General features: G+C 41.7%; 1 protein-coding gene across 3 annotated transcripts in view; it reads right to left on the minus strand.

Moving 5' to 3' along the window:
* Window positions 1–13131: 13131 nt before the first annotated feature.
* RAB4A (RAB4A, member RAS oncogene family) overlaps window positions 13132–26628 on the minus strand; it is a 30004-nt gene continuing 16507 nt past the window's right edge. For 2 of the 3 annotated variants that reach the window (XM_032242381.1, XM_032242380.1), the window contains 5 exons: window positions 23047–23109; window positions 21325–21441; window positions 19865–19960; window positions 15692–15828; window positions 13132–14830 (listed from right to left, as the gene is read on the minus strand). In XM_032242381.1, coding sequence (XP_032098272.1) covers window positions 15713–15828; window positions 19865–19960; window positions 21325–21441; window positions 23047–23059 — 342 coding nt within the window. In that variant the 5' untranslated portion in view covers window positions 23060–23109 and the 3' untranslated portion in view covers window positions 13132–14830; window positions 15692–15712. Of the gene's footprint in view, window positions 14831–15691; window positions 15829–19864; window positions 19961–21324; window positions 21480–23046; window positions 23110–26628 lie in introns of all 3 variants that reach the window. The other variant, XM_032242379.1, reaches the window with a different exon arrangement.

Consider the following 26628-nt stretch of genomic DNA (forward strand, 5'->3'; position numbering starts at 1 on the left):
GTAAATCCTAAACAGGATAAATTCAAAGAAGTCAATGCCCAGACACATCGTAAACTGCTGAAAACTAAAAGACATCTTGAAAACAGCCAGAGAAAAATGACGCATTACCTATAGGGAAACAACAATTTGAATGACAGCAGAATTTTCATCAGAAACCGTGGAAGTCAGAAGGAAGTGGCCCATTTCTTAAAAGTGCTGAAAGAAAATAACTGTCAATTCAGAATTCATATCCAGCGAGGCATTCCTCAGGAATGAAAGTGAAATAAAGACATTTTCAGATGCATGAAAACGGAGAGGACAGGCAAAGTTGGCCTGTTCTAGAGGAACGGGAAAGGCAGCCAGTCCTTCAGAGAAAAACAGCACCAAAGGAAATTTAGAACATCAGGAATGAAGAAAAGCAACAAAAATGGTAGGTATCTGGGTAAAATATAATCGACCATTCTCCTCTTGAGTTCTTTATAACATGTTTGATTGTTGAAAGCAAAAAATATAACATCGCCTGATACAGTTTTCAATGTATGTAGATGCAATATATAAGACAACTTTAACAGAAAGAGGACAGGTAAAGGGACCCACGTGGTGAAAAGGTTTCTGTATTCTAATTAAATTTAAGTGATAAAAATGGTTCTAAATAGACTGATGTTTTTCTTTCAAAACTTTATACAAAGATATAGTCAAAATCATAATAGGCAATATGAAATACCAAAAATGTTCAACTAGGCCAGGTGCGGTGGCTCATGCCTATAATCCCAGGACTTTGGGAGGCCCAGATGGGTGGATTACTTGAGGCCAGGTGTTCAAGACCAGTCTGGCCAACATGGCAAAACCATCTCTACTAAAGACACAAAAATTAGCCAGGCATGGTGGCAGGTGCCTATAGTCCCAGATACTTCAGAGGCTGAGGCAGGAGGATCGATTGAACGTGGGAGGCGGAGGTTGCAGTGAGCTGAGATCACACCACTGCATCCAGCCTGGGTGACAGAGCAAGACTCCGTCTCAAAAAAAAAATAAGAAAAAAAGGTTCAAATAACCCAAAAGAAAACAGGAAACAGGGAGCCAAAGAACAAAAAAAGAACAAAAAGAAACCACACACATCAGTAATTACATTAAATGTAAATAGTATAAATATACCAATTAAAAGACAGTATCAGGATGATTTTTCAAAAACATGATTCAGCTATATGATGTCTATAAGAAATTCATTTTAAATGCAGCCATATAGATACGTTCATAGTAAAGGACAGAAAAAGATAAACCAAGCCAGGCGAGTAATCCCAGCACTTGCCTGTAATCCCAGCACTTTGTGAGGCTGAGGCGGGTGTATCACTTGGGGCCAGAAATCAAGACTAGCCTGGCCAACATGGTGAAATCCCATCTCTACAACAACAAAAACAAATACAAAAATTAGCCGGGTGTGATGGCGCATGCCTGTAATCCCAGCTACTCGGGAGGCTGAGGCATGAGAATTGGTTGAACCTGGGAGGTGGAGGTTGCAGTGAATCGAGATTGCACCATTGCACTCCAGACTGGGTGACTTTGTCTCAAAAAATTAAAAAAATAAAAAATAAAAATAGACCATTCAAATGCTAATCAAAAAAGAAAGCAATAGCAAAATTGATTTCAGAGCAAAGGAAATTACCAGGGATAAAGAAGGTCTTTATATTAAAGAGTCAATTCACGAAGAAGATACAGCATGTTTAAAGGTATACATACCTGGCAGCAGAACTTCACTGTACATAAGCTTCTGTGCCCATACTGCAAAAGCATAGTGATGCTCCCTAAAACCTGCTGGACTAACCTAAGTGTGGCAAGCATCACCCCTAAAAAAATGAGACAGTGCAAGAACAATAGAACATAGAATTCTCTGTACACCCAAGGAAAGCAGGGTTATGACAGGAAGCAGATGGCTATGGTGGACAGGGGAATTACTGGAAAAAGGCTAACATGACAAGATGGTGCTGAGGCAAAACGTGAAGGAAATCTGACAACTGAAAGGAGAACTAGACAAATTCACCATTACAGTTGAAGACTTCAATACTCCTAACAGTAAAAGAACTAATTAATAGACAGAAAATCAGCCAAGACAGAAGAACTGAATATCATTAATCAAATGACTGTAATGGACATTTACAGAGCACTACACCCAACATCAGCATAATACATACATTCTTCCAAGGGCACGCAGAACATTCTCTAACACCACATCCTGGCTTATAAAGTAAACCTAATGAACGTAAAATAACTGAAATCATACAAAGTATGTTTCTGACCATAATGGAATTGAACTAAAATTCAGTAATAGAAAGGTAACAGGAGAATCTGAAATTGCCTGGAAGTTAAACAACGTACTCATAAACAAACCACCAAAGAGGAATTCTCAAGAGAAATCAGAAAATATTTTAAAGGGGAAGAAAGTGAAATTATAGCATATTAAAATATGTAGGCAGATAATGCAGTGTTTAGAGGGAAATTTATTGTATCAAGTGCAATAAATTTTTTTCTTGATCTGAAATCTTTTATTATGAAAGAAGATTTCAGATCAATAATCTGAGTAAACAGAGAATGATAAACCTACATCTAGGAGAACAAAGGAAGAAAAAAAGCAGTCATCAATGAAATTGAAAACAAAAATGGAATATGAATGAAACCAAGAGCTGTTACGTTGAAAAAATTGAGAAACCTCTAGTATGACTGAACATTTTTTAAAAAGTAGCCATACATATCAATATCGGGAATACAATGATTTACCTTTTACTGATTTTTTTTTTTTTTTAAATAGGGTCTCACTTTGTCACCCAGGCTATGGGGGCAGTGGTGCAAACACAGCTCACTGCAGCCTCAAACTCCTGGGCTTAAGTGATCCTCCCACATCATCCCCCAAGTAGCTGGGACTACAGGCACGTGCCACTACACCCAGCTAATTTTTGTATTTTTTGTAGAGATAGGGTTTTGTCATATTGCCCAGGCTGGTCTCGAACTTGGGGGTTCAAGGGATCCCAAAGTCAGGTGTGAACTGTGCCTGGCCTTACTGATTACTAGTGATGTTAGCTTCTTGTTCTTATTAATCAGTTATCTTTACTTCTTTGATAAATGGTCTGCTTATGTGCTCTGCCAATCTTTTAAAATTATTTTGGAAAAAAAATATAGAAAAGCACACTGCCTTTTTTTAAAAGTGAATTTGTCACACTGACCTTGTTAGGGTCTCTCTCTATATCTGATAGAAATCTTCTGATATTTTGTGAATAGTTTATCACAGCCCATTGCTTTCCTTTATGCTATCTTTTGTCTTATGGAAAATATCAATTTGTATACTCAAATCTCAAACTTTTCCTTTACAGATGGGGGACTTTGTGTGACTTTCAGAAAGATGTACTCTTTGATTATAAAAAATGCAATATTGTCTTCCAATGGTTTAAAAGAAAAATCTTGCTTCTGGTTTTAGCTCTTTAATTCAACTGGAGTTAATTATTTGTGAATATGAAGTAAAAATCCAACCTTCCTTTTCTTTTTTTTTTTTAAACCAGCTGACTCTGTTGCCCAGGCTGGAGTAGAGTGGTGCAGTCACAGCTCACTGCAGCCTCAGCCTCCCTGGGCTCAGGTGATCCTCCCACCTCAGCCTCTCTATAACTGGGACTACAAGAATGCACTAGCATGCCTGACTAATTTTTGCATTTTTTGTAGAGATGGGGTTTTGTCATGTTGCCCAGGCTGGTCTCGAATTCCTGGTCTTAAGCCATCTGCTGGCCTTGGCTTCCCAAAGTACTGGATTTCAGGCATGAGCCCCCCTGCCTGGCCCAACTTTCCTTTTTTAATCAAGTGGGTAGCAGATGGATTTAACACCATCTGGTGAACAGTCTTTACTGATATGAAGTGTTACATCATTAAAAAAAAAAATTCCTATGGGTACATGGGAAGGTTTCCAGATGCTGCTCTTCTATGGATCAGTCTATCCATACCTGAGCTCACAGTATTGTTTTATTACAATTTTACAGTTGATTTTATATCTGGGAGGCCAAATCTCCAGATGCCCACCTTGTTCTCTTTTCTTGGTTATTTTCTAAATATGAACTTTAAAGTGAGCATGTCAAATTTTATTTTTAAATTCAATTTGGCTGTTTTATTAAACTGCATTGAATTGTCTAATTTTGGAGGATTAACATCTTTCTAATATTGAGTCTTTTTATCCCCAAATGTAGTATGTCTCTGTTTAGGCTGGTCTTCCTATATTTATTTCAGCAGGATTTAAAGGTTTTGTGAATAAAAGGTCTTGCACACCTCTTGTTGGATTTGCTCCTCACCTCCATCAAATTTTCTAAATGGTTCCTGCCAATGTGTGGGGAAAAGACTAAATAGGAAGGAAAATTACTACTTTTTCTGATGAGAGGAGAATATGAGTGAAAACAAAAATTAAGGATGCTGTCATTAACCAAACTATTTTGCAATTACCTCAGAAGAGAACTGGATATGACCCAGTTCATCAATAAGAAACTGGCTAAAGAAAACAGTATTTCTACAAAATGGAACCCTATGCAGCCTTTAACGAGAAAGCTCTCAATGTACTAAGAAGTGGAAAAATCTCCAAGATAGAGTTTAGGTGTACAAAAGATGGTGTCTGTCACATGTTATCTTTTAAGAAAGGGAAGGCTAATAAAAATATCTGTATCTACATTCAGAGCTCTGGAAGGATTCGCAAACTAACCAGTGGTTACCTGCAGGGCCAGGGGAAGAAATAGAGTGATGGGATGGCAAGGGAGCCTTCAGTGTTCACCTTTTCATGCAGCTTTGATTTCTAAACCATAAGAATGCATTCACCATTAAAAAAAATCCTAGAGAAAACAAGAGAAACAAGTACAAACACTCACTCTTCAAAGAGATGCCCTCCCACTGAAGATGCTCAGCTGTGTGATTCTTAAGCTAGACTAATAACTGAGCCACCTGGGGGTCCTGTAAGTGAATGTTCTTTGGGCTCCTACATGGAGCCCCCCTACTCAGGATGCCACTGTCTGACCTCGGGGAGGAGAACAGCACGGGGCCCCTCCACTTCCTGCTGGTCTGGAATGGGACTCAGGCACATTACGATATTTAAAACTCTGCAATTTTTGGATGATAAGGTATAAATCTTGGATTTTCACCAAAACAATGAACCTTTTCTAGGAATAGAATTTTAACACGATTCTGTTAACCAACAATAAAATACACAGTATAGCATCTTCAGACTGCCGCTGACGCTCATCCAGCGTTTCCGAAAGCCCTAGGTCTGACTTCATCTTTCCCTTGTTCTGGACCCAGGTTCTGCTCCACTTTCTTCCACAGCAGGGGCTGATGTCGCTGGGGTTTCCCACGACGTGTACACCATAATGTGGTGTTCGAGAAGCCTGTGCGGCTGCTACTTGTGGAAAAAAAGGACACAGTCTTCATGGCTACCACAAAATTGGTGGCCATTAAAATTTAATAAAGACAAAATATAAACCTTAAATCTCTTTTAAAAGTTGGGCATTTTAAATAGTTGGGCTTCCCACTCTGTAAGTAGAAGTGTAAACTGTGCAAGTTCTTCAGAGGGCAATTAGCTTTATTGATGTCTAAGGTGTATGCCTTTGATTTAGCAATTTCACACCTAAAAGTTTTCTGATATATCCATGTGTGCAAATGTACTGAACAAGGGTGTTCACCCGGTGCAGGACACGGGTCAGATTGTGTCACATCCACACTGCCTGCTTCTAGTCATAAACTGGACCTCGACAGGGGGAAACACAAAAAAGGAAAGCGTGGAATAGTCTTAGAGCATGCTAAGAACACAAATGGGCCAGGTGCTGTGGCTCATGCCTGTAATCCCAGTACTTTTGGAGGCTGAGGTGGGAGGATTGCTGGAGCCCAGGAATTCGCGATTGGCCTGGGAAGCGTAGTGAAATTCCATCTCTACAAAACCAAAAAATTAGCCAGGTATGGTGATGCACAACTGTAGTCCCAGAAACTTGGAAGGTTTGAGGTAACAGGATGGCTTGAGCCCGGGAGGTTGAGGCTGCAGTGAGCTGTGATTGCACCACTGAACTTCAGGCTGGGAGACACAGTGAGACCCTGTCTCAAAAATAAAAATAGAAACCCACAAATGGAAGGATACCCTGCCTCAAGTATTTTCATATGGAAACGGGTGTTCAGAGAAGTGCGTCTGAGGTTCTCACGTGAGCGGTTCAACGGCTAAGGGGCTGGCTGTGGGAGGTGAGCCTGCAGGAATTTTACTGTGCACATATGCTTTTGATTTTACTAATGACAGATGGTCCAAACCAGTTTGGCCGGGTGCGGTGGCTCACGCCTGTAATCCAGCACTCGGGGAGGCCGATGTGGGTAGATCACTTGAGGTCAGAAGATCGAGATCAGCCTGGCCAACATGGTGAAACCCTGTCTCCACTAAAAATATAAAAATTAGCCGGGTGTAGTGGTGAGCGCCTCTACTCAGGAAGCTGAGGCAGGAAAATCGTTTGAATCCAGTAGGTAGAAGTTGTAGTGAGCCAAGATCACGCCATTGCACTCCAGCCTGTGGAACAAGAGAGAACCTCTGTCTCAAAAAAAAAAAAAAAGACTATTTTGTGAAAATTAACATCGCTATTAGTTCATGTTTTACCGTTCTTAACACTTAGGTATTGACTAATACCTGTGACAACTGCTGCATCCATTTCTGTCTCATTATTTTAGAGCTTCAGGATTTCAGAAGAACTAGGGAGTTCGTCTGCGTCCGGGTTGCTGTCTGGTGTTTGAGGAGAACCTGGGAAGTGTGGACCAAGCACATACTTGCTGCCAACAGCCTCCTGGGACAGCCTCCCATGCTACTCTACGGACAACGCACGGCAACCCGGCCTGCCTCCGCATCGCCCTCAGGCCCCAATCCGTGCTCACTTGTGGATAACTTACACTCAGCCCGTTTGTCATCTGTGCTTTCTACAATGACCACATAGCTAAATGTTTCCTTGAAGCCCAGCTCAAGGAATGTCACCCAGGCATGGAACAAACCTGCATGTCACCTAGTATGGAACAAACCAGAGTAGAGTATCATCCCCACAGAAGGTTCCTGTGAACAAACACCGGACTCCATGCCTAAACTTCAGGCCACTAGATGCTTCCTAGGACATAATACAGATGGTAGAAGTCTGGAGCAACAGGCTAGCACTTAAAGCCAAAGTTACTCCTGGAAATAAAAAAGAGGAAAAGAGGATGGCCAGTGGTAGAATAATGGCATAGTTACATATTAAATTCATGAGTGAATAATGACGTTTTTCTTTACTCTTGCTCAAGGACTAAGTTAAATAAATAGAGGGCTGGGCGCGGTGGCTCATGCCTGTAATGCCAGCACTTTGGGAGGCCGAGGCAGGCAGATTACAAGGTCACGAGTTCAAGACCAGCCTCATCAACATGGTGAAACCCCGTCTCTACTAAAAATACAAAAATTAGCTGGGTGTGGTGACGGGTGCCTGTAATCCCAGCTACTCAGGAGGCCAATGCAGGAGAATCACTTGAACCTGGGAGGTGAAGGCTGCAGTGAGCTGAGATCGAGCCATTGCTCTCCAGCCTGGGTGACAGAGCAAGATTCCATCTCAAAAAAAAAAAATAGAGATGAGTAGCACGGGTGAGGGCTAGCGTGGGTCAATAGCTTATTGGCAGACAGCACAGGAATGCCACCAGAATAAACACATTAACTGCTGTGGCTAGAAAGGCAGATTCAATTATATAGGGTGGAGAACTACCTCCCTGCCAAGGCCTCACAGGCACCTTCTCACCTTGAGGACAGGAAGCTCTAACCAACAATATATCAGTACCAGACTGCTTTAACTGCTGAGGACAAGTAGACTACCACAGGCATTCTGAAAACCAATTGGCATGCGGTTTCACTCACGTAATTCTCACCTGTAATACTTTTACTGAATTTAATTTGCTGGAAGCCAATTGGCATGCGGTTTCACTCATGTAATTCTCACCTGTAATACTTTTACTGAATTTAATTTGCTGGAAGCAGGGTCAAAAAAAAGCAAGCTACCAAACTTGCAAGATTTTTAAAATCAAAACATGGTTTCACAATGATGATATAAGCTTACCCCCCACTCCAGATTATTTAGTACTAGCTGGGCGCTTGGCATATGCCTGTAATCCCAGCACTTTAGGAGGCTGAGGCAGGAGGATCATTTGAGCCCAGGAGTTTGAGATCGGCCTAGACAAAATAATGAGAGCCTATCTCTAAAAAAAAAATAATTAGCTGGGGGTGGTGGTATGCTCCTGTAGTCCCAGCTACTTGAGAGGCTGAGATGGGAGGACGGCTTGAGGTCAGGAGTTTGAGGTTGCAGTGAGCTATGACTGCACCATTGTACTCCTGCCTGGGTGACACACTGAGACCCTGTCTCAAAAAAAAAAAATTTTTTTTTAAATGGAAAATACTCCTATACCAATTAAAATCAGAACTGTTTACAGTTTTTAAAACAAATGCATATTTGAAATTTTCATAATAAAATGTTCCTCATCCACTGTGCCGGGCAGAGGGACCTGCACCCAGGGCTGCTGTCTGCTCCCGAAGTATGGCCTTGGGCCAACCCCCTGCCTGGGTGGCTCAGGCCCCTCATTTGTGAGATGGGCCTAGTATCTGCTATGACCACTGCAATGGGTCGTTCTGAAGGGTAAATTCAACGCTAAATATAAGAATACTCTTCAGTTGTAAAATATGCTATGCCCCTTCAAGGTTTCACTATTACAGACATTTCAATGGATAGTATTATAAATAGGTTATTGTTAAACTAAATATTATCCAGTGTTTCTCTGACACACTATGCTTTTTAAAGAAGAAAAGAAAGGTGGGCATTTAGTCCTATACTTTGACAAGGGATGGGAGATGCAGTGAAAGGAGCCCTTGGCAACCGCAGATTCTTACAGTGGAAGCCCTCCAAGTGCAGGAGTCAAGTTCTTATAGTTCAGATAGGGCTGAAATTTGGAAAATCAGAAACACATAAAAACAGCCTTAAGTGTCAGGTGAAAGAGTGAGTCTTAAAATTAGGGTAGGAAAACTATTTGCCATTCCTCTATTCCTTTGAAAAGGCGGCAGAGTTACTAAGTTTCCAGGATCTAATTATAGCTCCGGCCTCTGCTTCTACATGGGGACTTGTCAACTGTAACTGAGAGTGTGTAATTAACAGAAGTGAGAGATTCAACACATTTCACCCCTAATCATTTATGAGGCATCATAAAATACTACAACAGCTGATCATGGCTGGGCCTTAGATCAGAGGTTTATGGACAATTATATCCTTAAATGCATCTGACAACTCTCCAGCCTAAGCTCCCCATTCTTACAATATCAAATCCTGCTAAAATGGAGAACACAGCAGGCATAACCGCTTGTTCACAGGCTGTGCTGTGAGATGTGCCAAGAGCCAGCTAAGAGTACACAGATAGAATCCCCAAGAAATACTAATCCTAACAACAAAACATAAAGCTCAAATCTAGTAAGCTATCAATCCTGGAAGGTACAACATGTACTGTAGTCAATATTCAAAAACAAAGTGAGCAGAAAGGGTTCTAACTGCCTGTCTGGAAATTTTGCAAAGTGGGATCTTGCAGTGGATAGACGGCACCTGCGATACCCAGATAACCTGGAAAGACGCAGGGACACAGTCAGCTCTGTGATCACTTATCTTTTCCACAAGCACTGAAGTCCCTCCTGTGTGCCAGGCCATCAGGCACACCAAAGCAGCCCTGTCCCAGGGAGGTCTTAGCCCAGTAGAGAAGACAAACAAGGACACGGAATCATCAATGAGATCAATACCAAGAAAGGAGGTCTAGACAGAGAATCGTGGGAACTGGGTATCTGCATATGCTGAGGTGAGAGAAAGCACCGCGGCAGAGAAATTTTGCACTGCACCCCAAAGAACAGCAGGCCTTCAGCTCGACAGACTTGGAGGGCTGGCTGAGGAGCATTCCAGGTGAGGAACCCAAGAGTCCCCACAGAGACTGTGAGAAAGCCAGGGGCATTCAGAGATGTGCACGAGTGTCCCATAAAAGCACTATTTCCCCCAGGAAGTCAGAGTAGTATAAGGGCATGGTAGTATAAGTACCTTTATGGCTACACAAACCAATCTGATGACTTTTCTGTAAAGGTAATAATGTGGTAGATTCACCTAAAATCAATCATATTATACAATTTCCTATTCAATTTAAAATTATTTGAGGGATCCCCACCAAACATACAGAAATTAGCATTTTTACCATCATATAGTCATTACTTGGTCCTTAAATATTTAGTAAACAATTATTTTCATGACATTTTAGAATGTAAAATACTCAAAAATGAAGGACTTTATTTTCTTCACTCTACTTTTCTTTAAAATGAAGTTTACTCATTGCATCAAGACGTTAGAAAAGGAGCTTTGAGAGCACAGGCTTATCCAGTTTTCACTGAGTTTTCCGCAGAAGGTTCCTGACAAAGCCCTTCAGCAAGTTTAAGACGCGGAGAGCGAGGTGTGATGGGTCACACCTATAATCCCAAGGTTTTGGGAGGCCAAGGTGGGAGGAATGTTTTAGGCCAAAAGTTTGAGACCAGCCTAGGAAACATGGAGACAAAACAGAAAAAAAAAAAAAATTAGCCAGATGCAGTGGTGCATGCCTGTAGTCCCAGCTGCTCTGGAGGCTGAGGTGGGGGAACTGCTTGAGCCTAGGAGGCTGAGGCTGTGATGAGGTATGATTGTGCCACTGCACTCCAGCCTGGGTGACGGCAAGACTGTGTCTCTGAAAACAAAACTAGCCAAAACAAATAGCAGCAAAAAACAAAAAAAGGAATGGCTCAAGCCACCTTATATACAGTTACGGATGGTCCCGACAAGCATGCATCAAAGTTAAATGTTTCCTTTACAGAAAAATACTTCTTCAAAATAGAGCATATTGAAGATAAGATCTTCAAATTTGTAGAGATGATTTAAAGTAAATATACCTCATGTTACTACATCAGCAGGAGTGTTTTAAAACCAGTACAACAAGGGGTACCAGCCCTCCAAAGCCATGCTGGCTGTGGACAGCAGGCTGATGACCGTGGTGTCCCTGCTAAAGGTACAACTGCCTCTGGGTTAAGGAACAGCACTTCTGGTACAACTGGACACATGCTGGGAAGTCACTGCCTCCAATGCTTCATAAAAGACACATTTTGCTGTTTTAGTATATACCAGAAAACCAACTTTATATGACTGCAAGATATGAAAAACATAAATAGCCTTGGCTTTGTAAGTCCCCAATGGTACAGAAATTTCATAAAAATTTTTAAAAATGCTATTGTCAGAGATGCATACTGACCTTTTTTTTTAATTTTTAATATACTGTTTTGAGATGTAGCCTTGTTCTGCTGCCCAGGCTGGAGAGCAGTGGCGTAATCTCGGCTTACTATAACCTCTGCCTCCCAGGTTCAAGCGATTCTGCCTCAGCCTCATGAGTAGCTGGACTACCACCATGCCTGGCTAGTTTTTGTGTTTCAGTAGAGACGGAGTTATACCATGTTGGCTAGGCTGGTCTCGAACTCCTGACTTCAAGTGATCCACCCACTTTGGCCTCCCAAAGTGCTGGGATTACAGGCGTGAGCCACTCTGCCCGGCCCTGACCTATTCTTGGGTGAAATGACAGATGCTGTGAATATTTTCAACTACTATAGCATGAAGAGGTTGGGTAAAGATAAAGAAAACAAGATGGCATAATATAGGCAATTGTTTTTTTTTGAGAAGGAGTTTCGCTCTTCTTACCCAGGCTGGAGTGCAATGGCGTAATCTCAGCTCACCGCAACCTCCGCCTCCTGAGTTCAGGCAATTCTCCTGCCTCAGCCTCCTGAGTAGCTGGGATTACAGGCATGTGCCACCATGCCCAGCTAATTTTTTGTATTTTTAGTAGAGACGGGGTTTCACCGTGTTGACCAGGATGGTCTCGATCTCTTGACCTCGTGATCCACCCGCCTCGGCCTCCCACAGTGCTGGGATTACAGGCGTGAGCCACTGCGCACGGCTTAATGTAGGCAATTGTTAAAGCCGGCTGATATAGTGGCTCATAAGGCTATTTTTCTCTATATTTGTGCATATTTGAAAATCTCCATTATAAAAAATTTACAAGTATATAAAGGGAGAATCTGGGTGGGCTAGGCATGGTGGCTCATTCCTGTTGTAATCCCAGCACTTTGGGGAGGCTGAGATGGAAGGATTCCTTGAGGCCAGGAGTTTGAGACCAGCCTAGGCAACATAGTCAGACCGTGTCTCTACAAAAAATAAAATAAAAAATAAAAAAAAAAGAGAAAAAAAAATGAAGGGGATATATGAAGGGGAAAAAATATATAAATGCTCTTTTAAAAGAAAAAACAGATTCCCTAACCACATTATTTTCTATCAGTAGGTAGTGTTTTCTGACCTGTGAGGGTGGTGGCCAACAATTTGATCACTTGTCCTACTGAAAATGGTAGATCTTGTGTTCTCAGATAAATTCCTCTAAAATTCTAAACAACCCTTTAAAGAAATAAATGCAATAGGGAAGTAACCAAGTCACCAAGTAGGGCAGACTCAGATTTTATGTACGTGAGTAGTTAGATGGATCAGGAAAGAGATGCTTCACAAATAGCACCACAAAATATTAAAAATTCACAGGGTTTTTAAAAGCACCTCTAATTTGCCTCTCCAAAAACATAAAAAGATGACAGAAAATGAAGAAACATCATCTGCTATGTCACAGTACAAATTACAAATCATTTAGGTTTCTAATTTTAGCAACAGATTCCTTAAATACTATTATTGATCTGCTAGGAATCAATGTTCTTGAATTCAGCAACTCTTATAACAAGCCACAAGTAATGTTTTCAACAAAACCATTACAGATTCCCAAATTGTGATGTTCTCATTTTCACTTAAATCCTGGACTGTACAGGAATAAATTACAATCTCTAGTTTAAATGGTCTTCATAATCTTTTATAGAAGACTGAATAATTACTTTCCTAGAAATCTAAATTAAGAGCTTCCTGAAAACGTAATGAGTTGTGGGAAACTGAAACTTAACATTTATTACTAGCCTGAACAATACCAAATTATCTCCCCTCCTCATTCTCCCTAAAGGCAAAGCCTTATTAAGAACCACCATGGTTTGGTTCTCCAGCAACTTTTATTGGTCAAAGGATGCAGAAGGATATATGGTGTCTGTGGTTTAATTAACAGGATCGTTTATAAAACAACTTTACATGTATCTTGTTTTTAAAATTCTGGCTTTTGAATAAGCTGATGTGTTAGAATAGACATGCTCCTATCCCATGCAAAAAGCTGTTCAAAAATGAGCAGCTTGCAAATCTACCATAAATGAGACATTGAATAAAACATTCTTACAGTGAGGTCTAAGAAGTAGTTCAGTCTGAGAATTTGCTTCAGATACTTTCTGAAATAAAATATTCAAGGCATAAAAAAAGCAAAACTTAAAATATCTAAAACAGATACATACTGATATTTTTATCCTAGTCACTTCCCAGAGTTTTTATGTGTCTCTGCTCTGCTGATTAAAATAAACAACAAAAGCAGTAGGCATCTTCTAACTAAAAGTTAATTTACTAGTCTTCAACGAAAAAGTCACAGTGGAAGAACATATATAAGGTGAAGAAAGCTTTTTAAACTTTCAGACTTAATTTTAATACTGCATTTCAACTTTAAAGAAAGGTTCCACCATATATTTTTTGCATTGACATTTTAAAATATAAGAACAAGTCTTTGTAATACAATATATACTTCAATATACCTTATATGAATTAAAAACATGTCAACTTGATAACTGTAGTAAGGCATTTAAGTAGTCAGCAGAAGCCATAAAGAAATTTCTTAATGAGTGGTGTCCTTTTAACATTAACTGGATTTAGTTAGGTTTCCTTAAAATGAACAGGAAACAAAAGATGTGAAAAATAGGCAGTGGTGCCATTATACTGAATTCCAGAAAAAGCACAGTATAAACAATGTGTCTTCTAGAAGGGAGACCAGACAGACCAGCAAACTGGAAACGGATGAGCAGCCCCAGCTTACATGGTCTATTGTATTTTATCAACCGCTGAGAGAATTAGTAGCTCAGAAGGTTGGGCAAAGGTACCAGCAGCCTTAGTGCTAGCTTCTTAGCCTAAAACAGAGCAGGTACTCCAGATATACTTCCTCAGTTGACCTGGACGAAGATGACTTAAAATCAACAGAGCTGGACAGTATAAAGTTCATGGAAAAACTCCATTTTTCGTTTTATTTTGGTATGTTAGTGAATGTCTACTGATCTAATACTTCGAGTGTGGGTCACGTAAACACCATGTAGAATGTAGTAAACAGAATTAAATAAGAAACACGCTGGCTAACAATGCCAGAGTCTTTGAATGTCAGGTCATAAATATAACCAATTATGCAATATAACCGACACAACGAGAAAAGCACACCTCACAATCGACAATTTTAGTTCATAGGATTAAAAAAAATAAAATCTGAAACTGCATTTAGTGCCACATTGTATCATATCGTACATCAGATCCCATGCTGTGGAGCTGCGCTGGGCTACAGGACATACGTACATAGCATGTTTTAAACTGAAAGAGAAAGGAAAATATGGAACAGAAAATTTTTACATACACGTACACATCTAACGGTGTTGTCCATTTAATTCGATTTATATGATTTGCTGTGCCACTTTGACCAGCTTGCAGAACACCCCAAATTCTCTTTTCCCCATAAAGATCTACTTCCAGACAGAGTAGAAAAGGATGGTGGTAAAAAACTTCAGATTCTTCAGGTTCCAACGATTGTGTCCCAAATGCCACTGTATGAACACCTAAAAAATATTAAGAACAATTTAGAAATCTGCAGAATTATAAATGCAAAAGTAAATATAGCTTAAAGCCTAAAAGAGAATTCGGGAATATCTCATCTTTTAATACTTGCCTGTGCCTACTATATGATGTTGACTATAAATAAAACGTCTACTGTGGTAAACGGAGAAAAAGAGGAAGCTTTAAAAAGTTAAAAGGAGACATTTGTCAGTTTTGTAAATGGGCCTCCTGTTTTAGCAAAAGGCACATTCATTTAGACCTCAATCAATCCAGGAAAGGCTCCTCACTGATGTAAGGCATCAGGGTATCTCACCCTCTCCTGTCAACCACCGCCTGCCTTCCCTTTCTTTCTGAACAAGAGCATAAGAATTTCCTATAGAGTGTAAATTCTTTCAGTTAGAACATACAACATTAACTTATGGAATATTCTCCTCTTTTTCTTTCTTTCTTTCTTTTTTTTTTTTTTTTTTTTTTTTGAGACAGAGTCTCACTTTATTGCCCAGGCTGGAGTGCAGTGGTGCGGCCTCGGCTTACTGCAACCTCTACCTTCCAGGCTCAAGCGATTCTTCTGTCTTAGGTTCACGAGTAACTACAGGTTACTAGGGACTACAGGTGCATGCCACCACTGCATGGCTAACTTTTTCTATTTTGTAGAGATGGTGTTTCACCACAATGCTGGTGATAGACTGGTCTCGAACTCCTGAGCTAAAGCGATCTGCCGACCTTGGCCTCCCAAAGTGCTGGAACTAGAGCCCTGCACCTGGCTGGGATCCTCTCTCTTTCACACTGCAGCTTCCCAAAGCTTTAACGGGCCTCTGCACTCAGCTTGCCAGGAACTCAGGGCAGGGAGTATCCGCACCCACCTGTGTGCTCTCCCACGGCTCCTAACAACCACACTCCTGAGCGTTCGGGGCCTGTGCGCGCCGCGGTGACCTCAGCTGTCTCAAGGCAGCATCTCCGTACTGAATACCTGAGCCCATTCTTTCTGGGTCCAGCTCACCTGAGGACCAAGCAAGTATTCTTTTAAAAAAGGTTTTATGTTTCTGTGATCCCAAAAATAGATTAAAAAAAAAAAAAAAAGCAAAGTACAGAACACTGTGTATATATCCAGCCATTCTGAATAACAGAGGAAAAAAAAACAAATATATGTTTGCTTGCCCAGGCACGAAATATCTCTAGCAGGATACATAAGGAACAGTTGATTCAGAGGCGGCGTTCTGGATGGCCAGGGACAGCAGGGGGTGGTAACATGGGAACTTTTCACTGTATGGTAACATGGGAACTTTTCATACTTCTTGAATTTCAAATTATGTGAATGTATTATTTATATAAAATAATTTAAAACTAAATTACAAAGATACCATTTTTCACTTCTTGGACTGGCCAAAAGTCCAAGTATGATAATACATGCTGTGGACATGGCTTTAGTGAAATAAGTCCACCACTAGGAGAAAATGTGACAGCCTCTATACCAACAGCCCAAATGCTTATGTTCTTTGACCCCGCAATTCCACTTCTGGGCATTTGTCTGACACACAGACTCAAGCACATGTAAAAATACATATATATAAAATTATTTACTCTAACATTACTTATAATAGCAAAATACTGGGAACAACCCAAATATCCAAAGTAGACTGGTTACATAAATTATGGTAACACATATGTGAAATATAGGTTGAGCAATCCTTATCCAAAATATTTGAAACCAGAAGTATTTTGGATTTTTTCAGATTTTGAAATATTTGCATTATAATTAACAGTTCAGTATCCCTAATCTGAAAAATCTGAAATTTGAAATGCTCCAATGAGCTTTTCCTTTCAGTGGCAATGTTGGCAATTAAAACATTTTAGATTTTGGAATATTTTGGATTAGGGATACTCAAGCCATATTACACATCACACACACACATTATATATATTATGTATTATATATGTGCACATTATGTATTATGTGTATATATAGAAACTATATGCTGATTTGTAATGAAGGGCTTTAGAATAGTAAGTAAAAAAGCAAAGCATGGTCTATCATATGGTAAATTTTATATAAAAAAGGGGAAGAAGGGGCCGGACGCGGTGGCTCAAGCCTGTAATCCCAGCACTTTGGGAGGCCGAGGCGGGTGGATCACGAGGTCAAGAGATCGAGACCATCCTGGTCAACATGGTGAAACCCCGTCTCTACTAAAAATACAAAAAATTAGCTGGGCATGGTGGCGCGTGCCTATAATCCCAGCTACTCAGGAGGCTGAGGCAGGAGAATTGCCTGAACCCAGGAGGCGGAGGTTGCGGTGAGCCGAGATCGCGCCATTGCACTCCAGCCTGGGTAACAAGAGCGAAACTCCGTCCCAAAAAAAAAAGGGGGAAGAAAAGAATGGTTTTAAAATGTATTACCCATTTTAAAAAAATGAAAAGTACGGTTGAATAATCCTAATTTATACCCTTATTTTTTTTCACCTAGAGATACTTATGATTTTGATGATCTTAGAAAAAACACATCTTGAAAATTTTATGAGTCGTTATTCTGATGCATTCAAGGAATACAAGATTAAAGTAGCAAGGTCATGTAAATACAACCGCGCATGTGTTGAGCTTAATAATACTCAACAGCAAGCCAAATGTAATGATTTATGTTACAGTTTTGGTTTTTGTATCAAGCTTAGTAATTCTTTTTTCTTTCTGATTAAAAAAAAAACCAAAAGGATGTCGTGTCCACTTCTGTTGACACCCAACTCTTCCACCTGGGCCCGACTCTCCTCCCTCCTACTTCACCCAGCACCCTCCTTCTTCCCTGCCCTCTCTTCGCCCATTCTTCTCTCCTTCCCCCTCGGCATTTAAACATGCTGGAATCTCTCCCATCACCCATATCCCCGACTTTAACCCTTTGCACCTTACAGTGCCAGCGTGGGCTTCCTCAGGAGAGGAGTGGACACTCTGCTTTCTTACCCTCTACTTCTTCCTTATGGACAGCCAGTCATCTTCTACCTTCATAATTCTGCTAAAATTGTTCCTGATCAAGATGATCACTAACTTTCTATTCCCCATCCCAATATGTGTTTTTCAGCTCTGTTCTTAGTTTATGAGACTTCCCTCTGTTACTATTACATTACATAACGAACACTTCTTTGACTTGCTTATAATTAGGGTTTAAGTGACACCCACATTCCCTTAATTTTCTTCACACATTTCCACCCATTTCCTTTTTCATCTTTTTGTAGATTTCTCTTCCTCTGCTTATCCTTCATCTCCAGGGTTCTGCTGATCACTGCTCTCCTTCAACAGACTGTTCTCTGGATGATCACATTCCTTCCACAGTTTTAGCTGTTCCTAAATATTGATAGTTCCTAAATGTACACTGCCAGCCAGGAACTCTTCCCCAAGCTCACTAGATAACTCCATGTGTGTGTCCCAGTGTTACTGCAAAGGCCGCACGTTCACAACAGAGCCACCTTCATTCACTCACACTCCCTGCTTCTCCTCTGGTTGCATCGCATCTCTGTCTAGAAACCCCAGTGTGACTGCATCATCCTTGGTTCTTCCTCCCCTGCTGGCCCCTCATCCTCACCCTCTCCCATCTAGGAATCAGTTGCCCTGTCCCACTAGTGAGCATATCAGTCATAAGATGCTACTGCCTATATATATCTTAGATCTATCTCTCTCTCCATCTCTGCTTTCACATCCTTGTTAAAGCATTAATCAGTTATCTCTTACTAGGATTACTAAAAAATGCCTTAGAATTGGTATCTTGGCCTCTAGCCCTGTCCTCCCTTCAATCTGTTTTCAACATAACCCCTGCAAACATGATTTATCTCAAGTTACAACCTGATCACATCACAAACCTGCTGATGACCCACCACCTGCAGCAGTGGTTCACAATCTAAGATGAACATTAGCATCGCACAAGTGAACATTTAGAAACTCTGATGCCTCCACAATACTTCAGCCCAATTAGTTCAGTGTCTCCAGAGGCGGGGCCTGGAATTAGAACTTTTAATGCATCCCAGTGTCTCTAGTGCTCACCCAGGGTTGAGAATTGGTAAGCTACAAGATAAAGTTCTAGATCCTGAATCAGGACTGGCTGGCTCCTGCCTTTCTTCAACCTTTTCTCCTGCTATTCCCTCCTCCTCACTCCCCTGGCTAGGTCACTCTTCCTTATATTCTGAAAGATTGAGCTCATCTAACATCTTCTGGAAGCCCTCCCTGACACCTCCTCCATCCTCTGGCTGGGATAGGTCTCCTTCTTCACGTTACCCTAAGCCTGTGCATGTCTGAATTACTATATCAGCCTCATGACATTATAATTATCCTTTGACTGTCTCCCATGAAAGACAGTTTCTTGGGTGGGCAAAAGGTGTGATTTATTCATTTTTGTATTTCAGTATCTGACAAAGAATAGGCATTTAGATGTTTGAATGAATCAATTAAAAGGTGATGCCCACATATAGTTATTTTAGTAAATGACAACTACATAGTATTTCATCAGCTGCCTACATTAGGATTATTTTAAATTATTTTTACTGAAGCAACAAATACAAAAATGAGGCATTTAATAATTGAAGCATGCTTGGTGAGCTTCAGAAATAGTTACTCTGGACTGCATAGTTCCATGATGCCCGATCTGCAACTACCAACACTACACGATGTACCTGTAACTCCCTTACACTTGACCACTGGCCCAACAGAATTAGTGTGCTGTTGACAGAGTGGACAAAGGCCTATTCTTCCTCCTTTTGGTGAAGGACCCAAAAAAGACTATGGTTCTAAATGCAAACACTCCCTGAAAACCTTGACTGCCCTTCCACAGCTGAGCTGGTGTGCCCATTGCTTCCATCACCATGGAAACCATCCAGATAAGGAGGGTGCTTTCACCTCAGCCAGGAGAACATGACCTTTGAACCCATATGTGGTGATTTTAGGTTGGCAGGTGCAGAGAGAATACTCTTTACTAAATCACTCCTGAAAATATTAAAAGGTGATTTACTGAGCTAGAGTATAAAATATGCAGAAGAAAAGTTGATGAACGGAAACGCTTTTACCTGATTCAATTTTGTTAAGTATTTTTCTTGCACACTGTACAAAAGCCTCTTCTACATTCTCCCCTGTTAGCGCACTTGTTTCCAAAAACATCAGCTCTAAAATGGACATCAACAAAATACAAAGTCATATTTAGAAGACGATCATAATTTTCACTTACTAAAAGCCTGTGTAGCATTCTCTTAGAAGAGCAGATAAAATAAAATTTATGACCTAAAACCATATATTCCTGTAAGTCTAAAATCAATATATACCACTATGTGTTTTTTAAAGGTTAGAAGTTCTAATTGTAGCCTTTTCTGAAAACTAACTGCTCTCATGTGCTAGCATTTAACCTGCGGCAGGGGCTACGCAAGCAGCCAGGCTTCCCCAGCTGAATGACAGCCCATCAGGAAGCAGCCAGCTTGCCAAAATGGCCCTGCCATTGATTTCAGGGAAAGTCGCAATGTCCTTCTTCAAATGATCTGAGTGTCACCAAAAATATGATCAACAAGTGCTTACATCTTTTAGGGGACTATATTGCAATTTGTCATACAGCCCATGAAGAGATACTATAGGCATTAATACTCTTTTTACCCACCAGAGTGGTTTGTTCATCTCAGCAGAAAGGCCTGTTCTGCTTGCTCTCTCAGCAAACCATGGCCTCTCCAGCCTCTTGCATCCTCACTTGTAAAAATGAGTTAATTTAGATGACATCTAAATTCCTTTTCATCTCTGTTGACATTCTAAACTTCTGAGTTCCAAACAGCTTTTTAGACACTGTCATGATGGCATATGGATTTCTCTCATGTTTATTTTCTTAGCAAGAAACTAGTCAAGTTACAATACAATTTGGTAATCCTAGAGTCCAATCAAATATTGTTATTAGAATATTCTAGTCATTCATTCTAAAAATTAGTTATTTAAAATGTCTGAATTTTTAACATCATTCTCTTATCAATTAATTAAGCAACCATTAATTTTATGTGGCATTTTCATGTATCCAATATGGAAATTCAAAAAAAAGCTTCAAAGTCACCACCTATAACCAAATGACTTAAATTTAGAAAAGTAAAATAAAGCCAATAAGCCAAGTATTTCCTCTTGTGCTTCCCTCTCTATTTAGGGCTAATATTTCACCAACTTTCCTTCAAAATACATTAAAAAAAATGACACCATTTGGTTAGTGCCTTTAGATATTATTGTTATAAGTTTCACTTTAGCCCAAGATCTCTAACATTCAAAGACCCTAGGCTGAAAGTCATTACGTAATGTTACCACCCTTGCTTTTATCATCATAGCAACTTCTGTAGGCAGAATGCAATATAATAAAAATATGCTAACTAGATCTAACTTATAGTAAAAACAATGGGAAATTCCACATTTCCTAAATCTAGTTTAATCTCAAAATTCTAATTCAAAGAAATGCTATTACCCTCAAATATGCCATTTGAAAAACAGTCAGAAGTAAAAGGTCACTTGCCATTTTCTTGAGCAAATCTGGAGGCTTCTAAGAAAGTGACTTCACGATCTGCATCCAGGTCCTTCTTGTTTCCACAGAGGATGATCACAATGTTCTGACTCGCTAGCATTCGGGCATCTGTTAACCAATTAGTAAGCGCATTGTAGGTTTCTCGGCTGCGTAATATAAGATTGTGAAAATAATACATGTATTTTATAAAACTAGCAATTCTTTCCAGTCATTCTCACTACTCATACCGCTTGTCAACATTTCAGGGTAATGGCACCAACACTTTTAAGTAACTCAGACATCATGAATGCACCAAGTATATACCATACCCATAGAGTCTGTTTCGTTTTGTTTCCAGTAAAATGAGACGATGTCAGACATTTTGTCATTTTTGTTTGCCCAGTCACAGGGCAAAAGGAAACAGATGTTCCTCCATTCATTTTACAAATATCTATTGAGCTCTTAGCATGTGCAAGGCACTAGACTCTGGTAAGCAAGACTTTGTAGCTAACTGCTGCCGCTTAATGAATCCTTGCAATGTGCTACCACTTTCTTTTAAAGACCTTCATAATATTGATTATAAGGACTCCATGACACAGACTGTCACTATTCCCCTTTCCCATGAGAAATCCAAGGCTCAGAGAGATTAATTAAGTTGCCCTAGGTCACACAGCAGCCAGTGGCAAAGCCAGGCCTTGACCAAGTCTGTCTGACTCTAGGACCAACTCTCAGACTTACTGTTTTTGGCTCTCAAGTGTCTAAGGACAGAGCTATTCTCATGGCATTTTGTTAGCCTGATTAATGACTTCACACTTCAGCAGGCTGAGTCTTTCACTGCCTGGGCAAGTGCAGAAAGGGCTGAGTCGGAAGCTGCCTGCCTCCTCTCAGAACACCTGGCTCCAGGGACACAGATTCGATGGGGGAACAGGCTGAGTGACCCATCCTCTCACCGGACAGGTTCCTACCCGTAAAGGGTCCCCAGATGATGCCATTTACATGACACGTTTCTAAGATGCTGCTACTGAGATCAGTGCTGCTGGATGGGATTTCCTCATGGATAAGAATGTTCTATAATCTGTGCTGGTAGTCACCAGCCACATGTAGTTACTGAGGACTTGAAATGTGGCCAGTGCAATCGAGGAACAGAATTTCAAATTTTATTTCAGTTAAATTGCCATATGTCACTAATAGCTACTATCTAAGTGCTTTACATGAACTAATTCAAGCTTGCCAATAACCTCATGAGGATCATGTGATTACTACTAACTCTATCTTACAGACAAGGAAACTAAGGCCCAGGCAGCTGAAGCACCTGGCCTCTGAGCACCAGGCAGCTAGTGACTACAACTGGGATTTGAACCAAGTAGTCTCAGCCCAGAGTCCGTGTCCTCACCCTGTCTCAACTCACTTCTAATAAATTCCACACATAAAGCTTTGTGAACCTTAAGGAAAGTGTCCAAGCATCAGGTGAAGAAATGTAGTGCAACAGGATGGAGTGCTTTATCTACCTAAAACCTTACAAACACATTTATCTACATGGGAAAGCAGTGGTAGGGGCTTGTTTGAAGACCTCTGAGACCTCAGATCGAAGGGCTAATGGGCTTCCTGGATGCCAGTCACACCATGGTCTCCAGACATACAAAGCACACACTGCATGGAGGGCACCTCACCAAGACCAGCTTTTGGGCTGCAGAGCACTGAGCAGCCTCCTTCACCATGGGGAGCTGGCATTACCTGGTGATATCATAGACAAGGAGAGCCCCAGCCGCGCCTCGGTAATAACTTCTCGTCACGGACCTGGAAGAATTACACTGGTTTTACTTTCAACCAATTGAGCCCCTTTACTGTATCCCATCCTCCCATGAAAAAAATACCCATGCTTGCTTTGTAAACCACAACACAGGGACAGGCATTGGTTTAACAGAGAAATGACTCAAAGATATCTGAACACACGTGTGAGGAGCTATTCTGCCTGAAATCACATCACTGAGACAAGTAGGAGATTCCCTCGCAGCGGATGCAGCTCTCTGATGGATGTCTCCTTCGAGAATTCCCGGCAGGGCGAGCTGTCTGCAGGCGGAAGGCAGCCAGCACCACTCCTAGATGGACACTAAGGGGCTCAGCAATCCACTCGCTTCTCTGCGGGCTCCTCATCTACCCCACAGCCTTGGCCACCCTTAGTCATAACTCTCTCCATCTCTTCCAGTTCTCTCCATCTCTTGGGGTGGCAGAAAGGGAAGTGCCCTGATGGAAAGTCTTACCTCCTAGCCAGGAATCCATAGTCGCCACGGCCCTGCACTCATCTGCATCCCTGCCCCATTATTATAGGGGAAACTGAGTGTCCCAGCATGTCATACCCACTCTCACATTCAGGAAGACGCCTTTCAGTCATAGGTGTTCTCCCTTGCATTAGCAATCTCTCCCTCTTTGGCATATTTTTCCCATTAGTGGCCAGACACCTGCAATCCCAGCACTTTAGGAGGCCCAGGAGGGAGGACTGCTTAAAACCAGGAGTTTGAGACCAGCCTGGGTAACAGAGAGAGAGACCCTATCTCTATAAAAAATTAGCCCAGTGTGGCAGTTCACACCTGGAATCCCAGCTACTCAGGAGGCTGACGCAGGAAGACTGCTTGAGCCCATGAGTTCGAGGTGATGGTGAGCTATAATCATGCCACTGTGCTCCAATCCTGGCAACAGAACAAGACCCTATCTCAAAAAAAAAAAAAGGCCAGGAGGTCAGGATTTTTCCCATTAGCAAAATAAAATAAATTGGCTCTAGTACCTCCCATTTAAAAAACACAAAACAGAAATATGCTTGCTGCACAATCCTCTCAGCTACTGTCCCACAGTCTGCTCTTCATCCGACTTTTTCTGAGACAGAGTTTCACTCTTGCTTCCCAGGCTGGAGTGCGATGGCGCGATCTCATCTCACTGCAACCTCCGCCTCCCAGGTTCAAGCGATTCTCCTGCCTCAGCCTCCCGAGTAGCTGGGATTATAGGCGCCTGCCACCATGCCCAGCTAATTTTTATATTTTTAATAGAGATGAGGTTTCACCACGTTGGCCAGGTGATCCACCCACCTCAGCCTCCCAAAGTCCTGGGATTACAGGCATGAGCCATCATGCCTGGCTCCACATCTGACTTTCTGAAAGAGCTGTCCTTACCTGTGGCTTCCGCTTCTTCACCCCCAACCTGGTGTCCATCTCTGCTACTCCCCAAAAGCCAGTCAAGGTCCCCACCCTCTGTGCACCCAAAGATGGTGGGCATTTCTCTGTTCTCACTCCTGCAGTCTCTGCACCCTGCACTCTGCTACTCTTCCTCCTGGTCACCAGCCACTTCTCTGGCTCCTGTCATTCTGAATCTGTCCTGCTGGGATTGCAATTCCCCAGAGCTGAGTCCTGGGCTCTCTTTTCTATTACCATTCGACTCAAATTTTTTCTTCAGCTCAGATCCAAGTGCTGCCTCTGAATCTCCATGAGACTGCCCAATAAACACACTCGATTTAACAAATGCACAACAGAACTCTTTTTGACCCTACCCTCCAGGATCATCCTGGTCTAGGAAGGGGCATCACCACCCACCCTGTTTCTAAAGCCAATCAGCTCCACGTCCATCCTCAACTCCCTTCTGTCCATCTCCACATTCACTCCGCCAGCCTAGTCCAGTCTCCTACACCAAACAAATCCTGTGTCTGTCCACACCGCTGTCCCTGAGTGTGGGGCCACAGTCCATTCTTCAGAGCAGCCCAACTCATCAAGACCCACACCAAGACACCGCCTCACTGTACCTGGCCCTTGGGCCCCATTCTCTTCCCTGCTCCCAGCACCTGCCACTCCCATCCTGGCTTGTCACACTGCTGGCTTTCCTTGTACCTCAGGTTTCATTCAACACTATCTCCTCAGCAACGTTCCCCAAGCACCCCCATCTAGTGGACCCCGTCTCTCTCAGTGTGCTGTCTCCTGGGTGGCACCATCCCACTGAGTGGGATGCTCTTTCTCTGTCTCTGTGTTGGCTGCCTGCCTCCTGTCAACAAAGCAGGGCTCTGCTATGTCACTCACCAGAGGATCCTGGTGCCTAGCACAAGGCCTGGACCTCTGCTAGCTAGACATTCCCAGAACTTAACTGTGGCCTAATTTAAAGAAAAACCAAACATATGTGGTCTTCATCCCAGGTTCCTGGCACAGAGCTCCAAGCCCCTGTGATTTCCTTAGTGATAAAGGTGTCTTTCATAAACCAAGGAGGTAACTGCGGGAAGAGGAGCAGGCTAGAGAGCCTTGGGACAGGGGCTGTGCTGTGGGAGCCTTCACCATGTGGCGAGAGCGGACCTCGGCCCTCTGGGGAGGAAAGAGGAGCTGGAGATTGAGTTGATCATCAATGGACAATGCTTTAATAAATCATGCTTATGTAATAAAACCTCCACAAAAAACCTAAAAGGATGAGGTTCAGAGAGCTCCTGGGCAGGTGGTGGCATGAAGGTGCTGGGAGGGAGGCCCATCCCCATACCTCACCCTCCTCCACTGGGCTGTGCCTGAATTGATGCCTATCTAACAAACCGACAAATGCCAATAAATATGTTTTTCCTGAGGTGTGCGAATCATTCTAACGAATTCTCAAACCTTGAAGAGTTCTCTTCAAGATAAGCTATATCACATCTACTTCTTACAATTTTACTTTCAAATTTATTTTACAGCACTGTCTTTTGACAAATGGTTTCTTATACAAATTATTCAAGTGTACAAATTTACACATTTGAGAGTACTACTTTGAGATGTTAAATTTTCTTGCAAAAGTAATTTTAACCAACATAATACTTGTGTATAGTTTTAAAGTGAAATGTTACTAAAAGTCTGGAAATTAAAAACAGCCATCTCCTGCCTCACTCCTCTCTGGGAGCCCTACTCACAGGGAAGGCGAGTTCTCTCCTTCCAGTAACTAGGTTTCCTTTAATTAAGTCATTAAAAGAGCACATACTGCACCCCATGTGCTAGGCACTATTCTGGGCACCGGGGAAAAAAATCAGAAAACTCAAAAACCCTTACTTACACTCATGGATCTTACAGTTTCTTGCCTCTCATTTCTACAAAAGGCTTAGGAAGCTATGAATTTCAGAGCTGTTTCTTCCCTGCTCTGACAGCGTCGTGAGCTCACTTACAGAGCCCCTCACTTGTTCCCTGGTCCTCCCGGGAGGGCAGTGCCATCACATACTGACTGCTGTCTTGGTCTTCCCTCACCACCCCCTAGACTTCTGCCATTCTGAGCTGGATCTCCCTGCTGGCTTCATGTCCTTGTCCTGGTGAAGTATATCCTCCTGAACTT

This window comes from Sapajus apella, unplaced genomic scaffold, assembly GCF_009761245.1.
Source record: "Sapajus apella isolate SASKATOON/1434 unplaced genomic scaffold, GSC_monkey_1.0 scaffold49, whole genome shotgun sequence".
In the NCBI taxonomy this organism is placed as follows: Eukaryota; Metazoa; Chordata; class Mammalia; order Primates; family Cebidae; genus Sapajus; species Sapajus apella.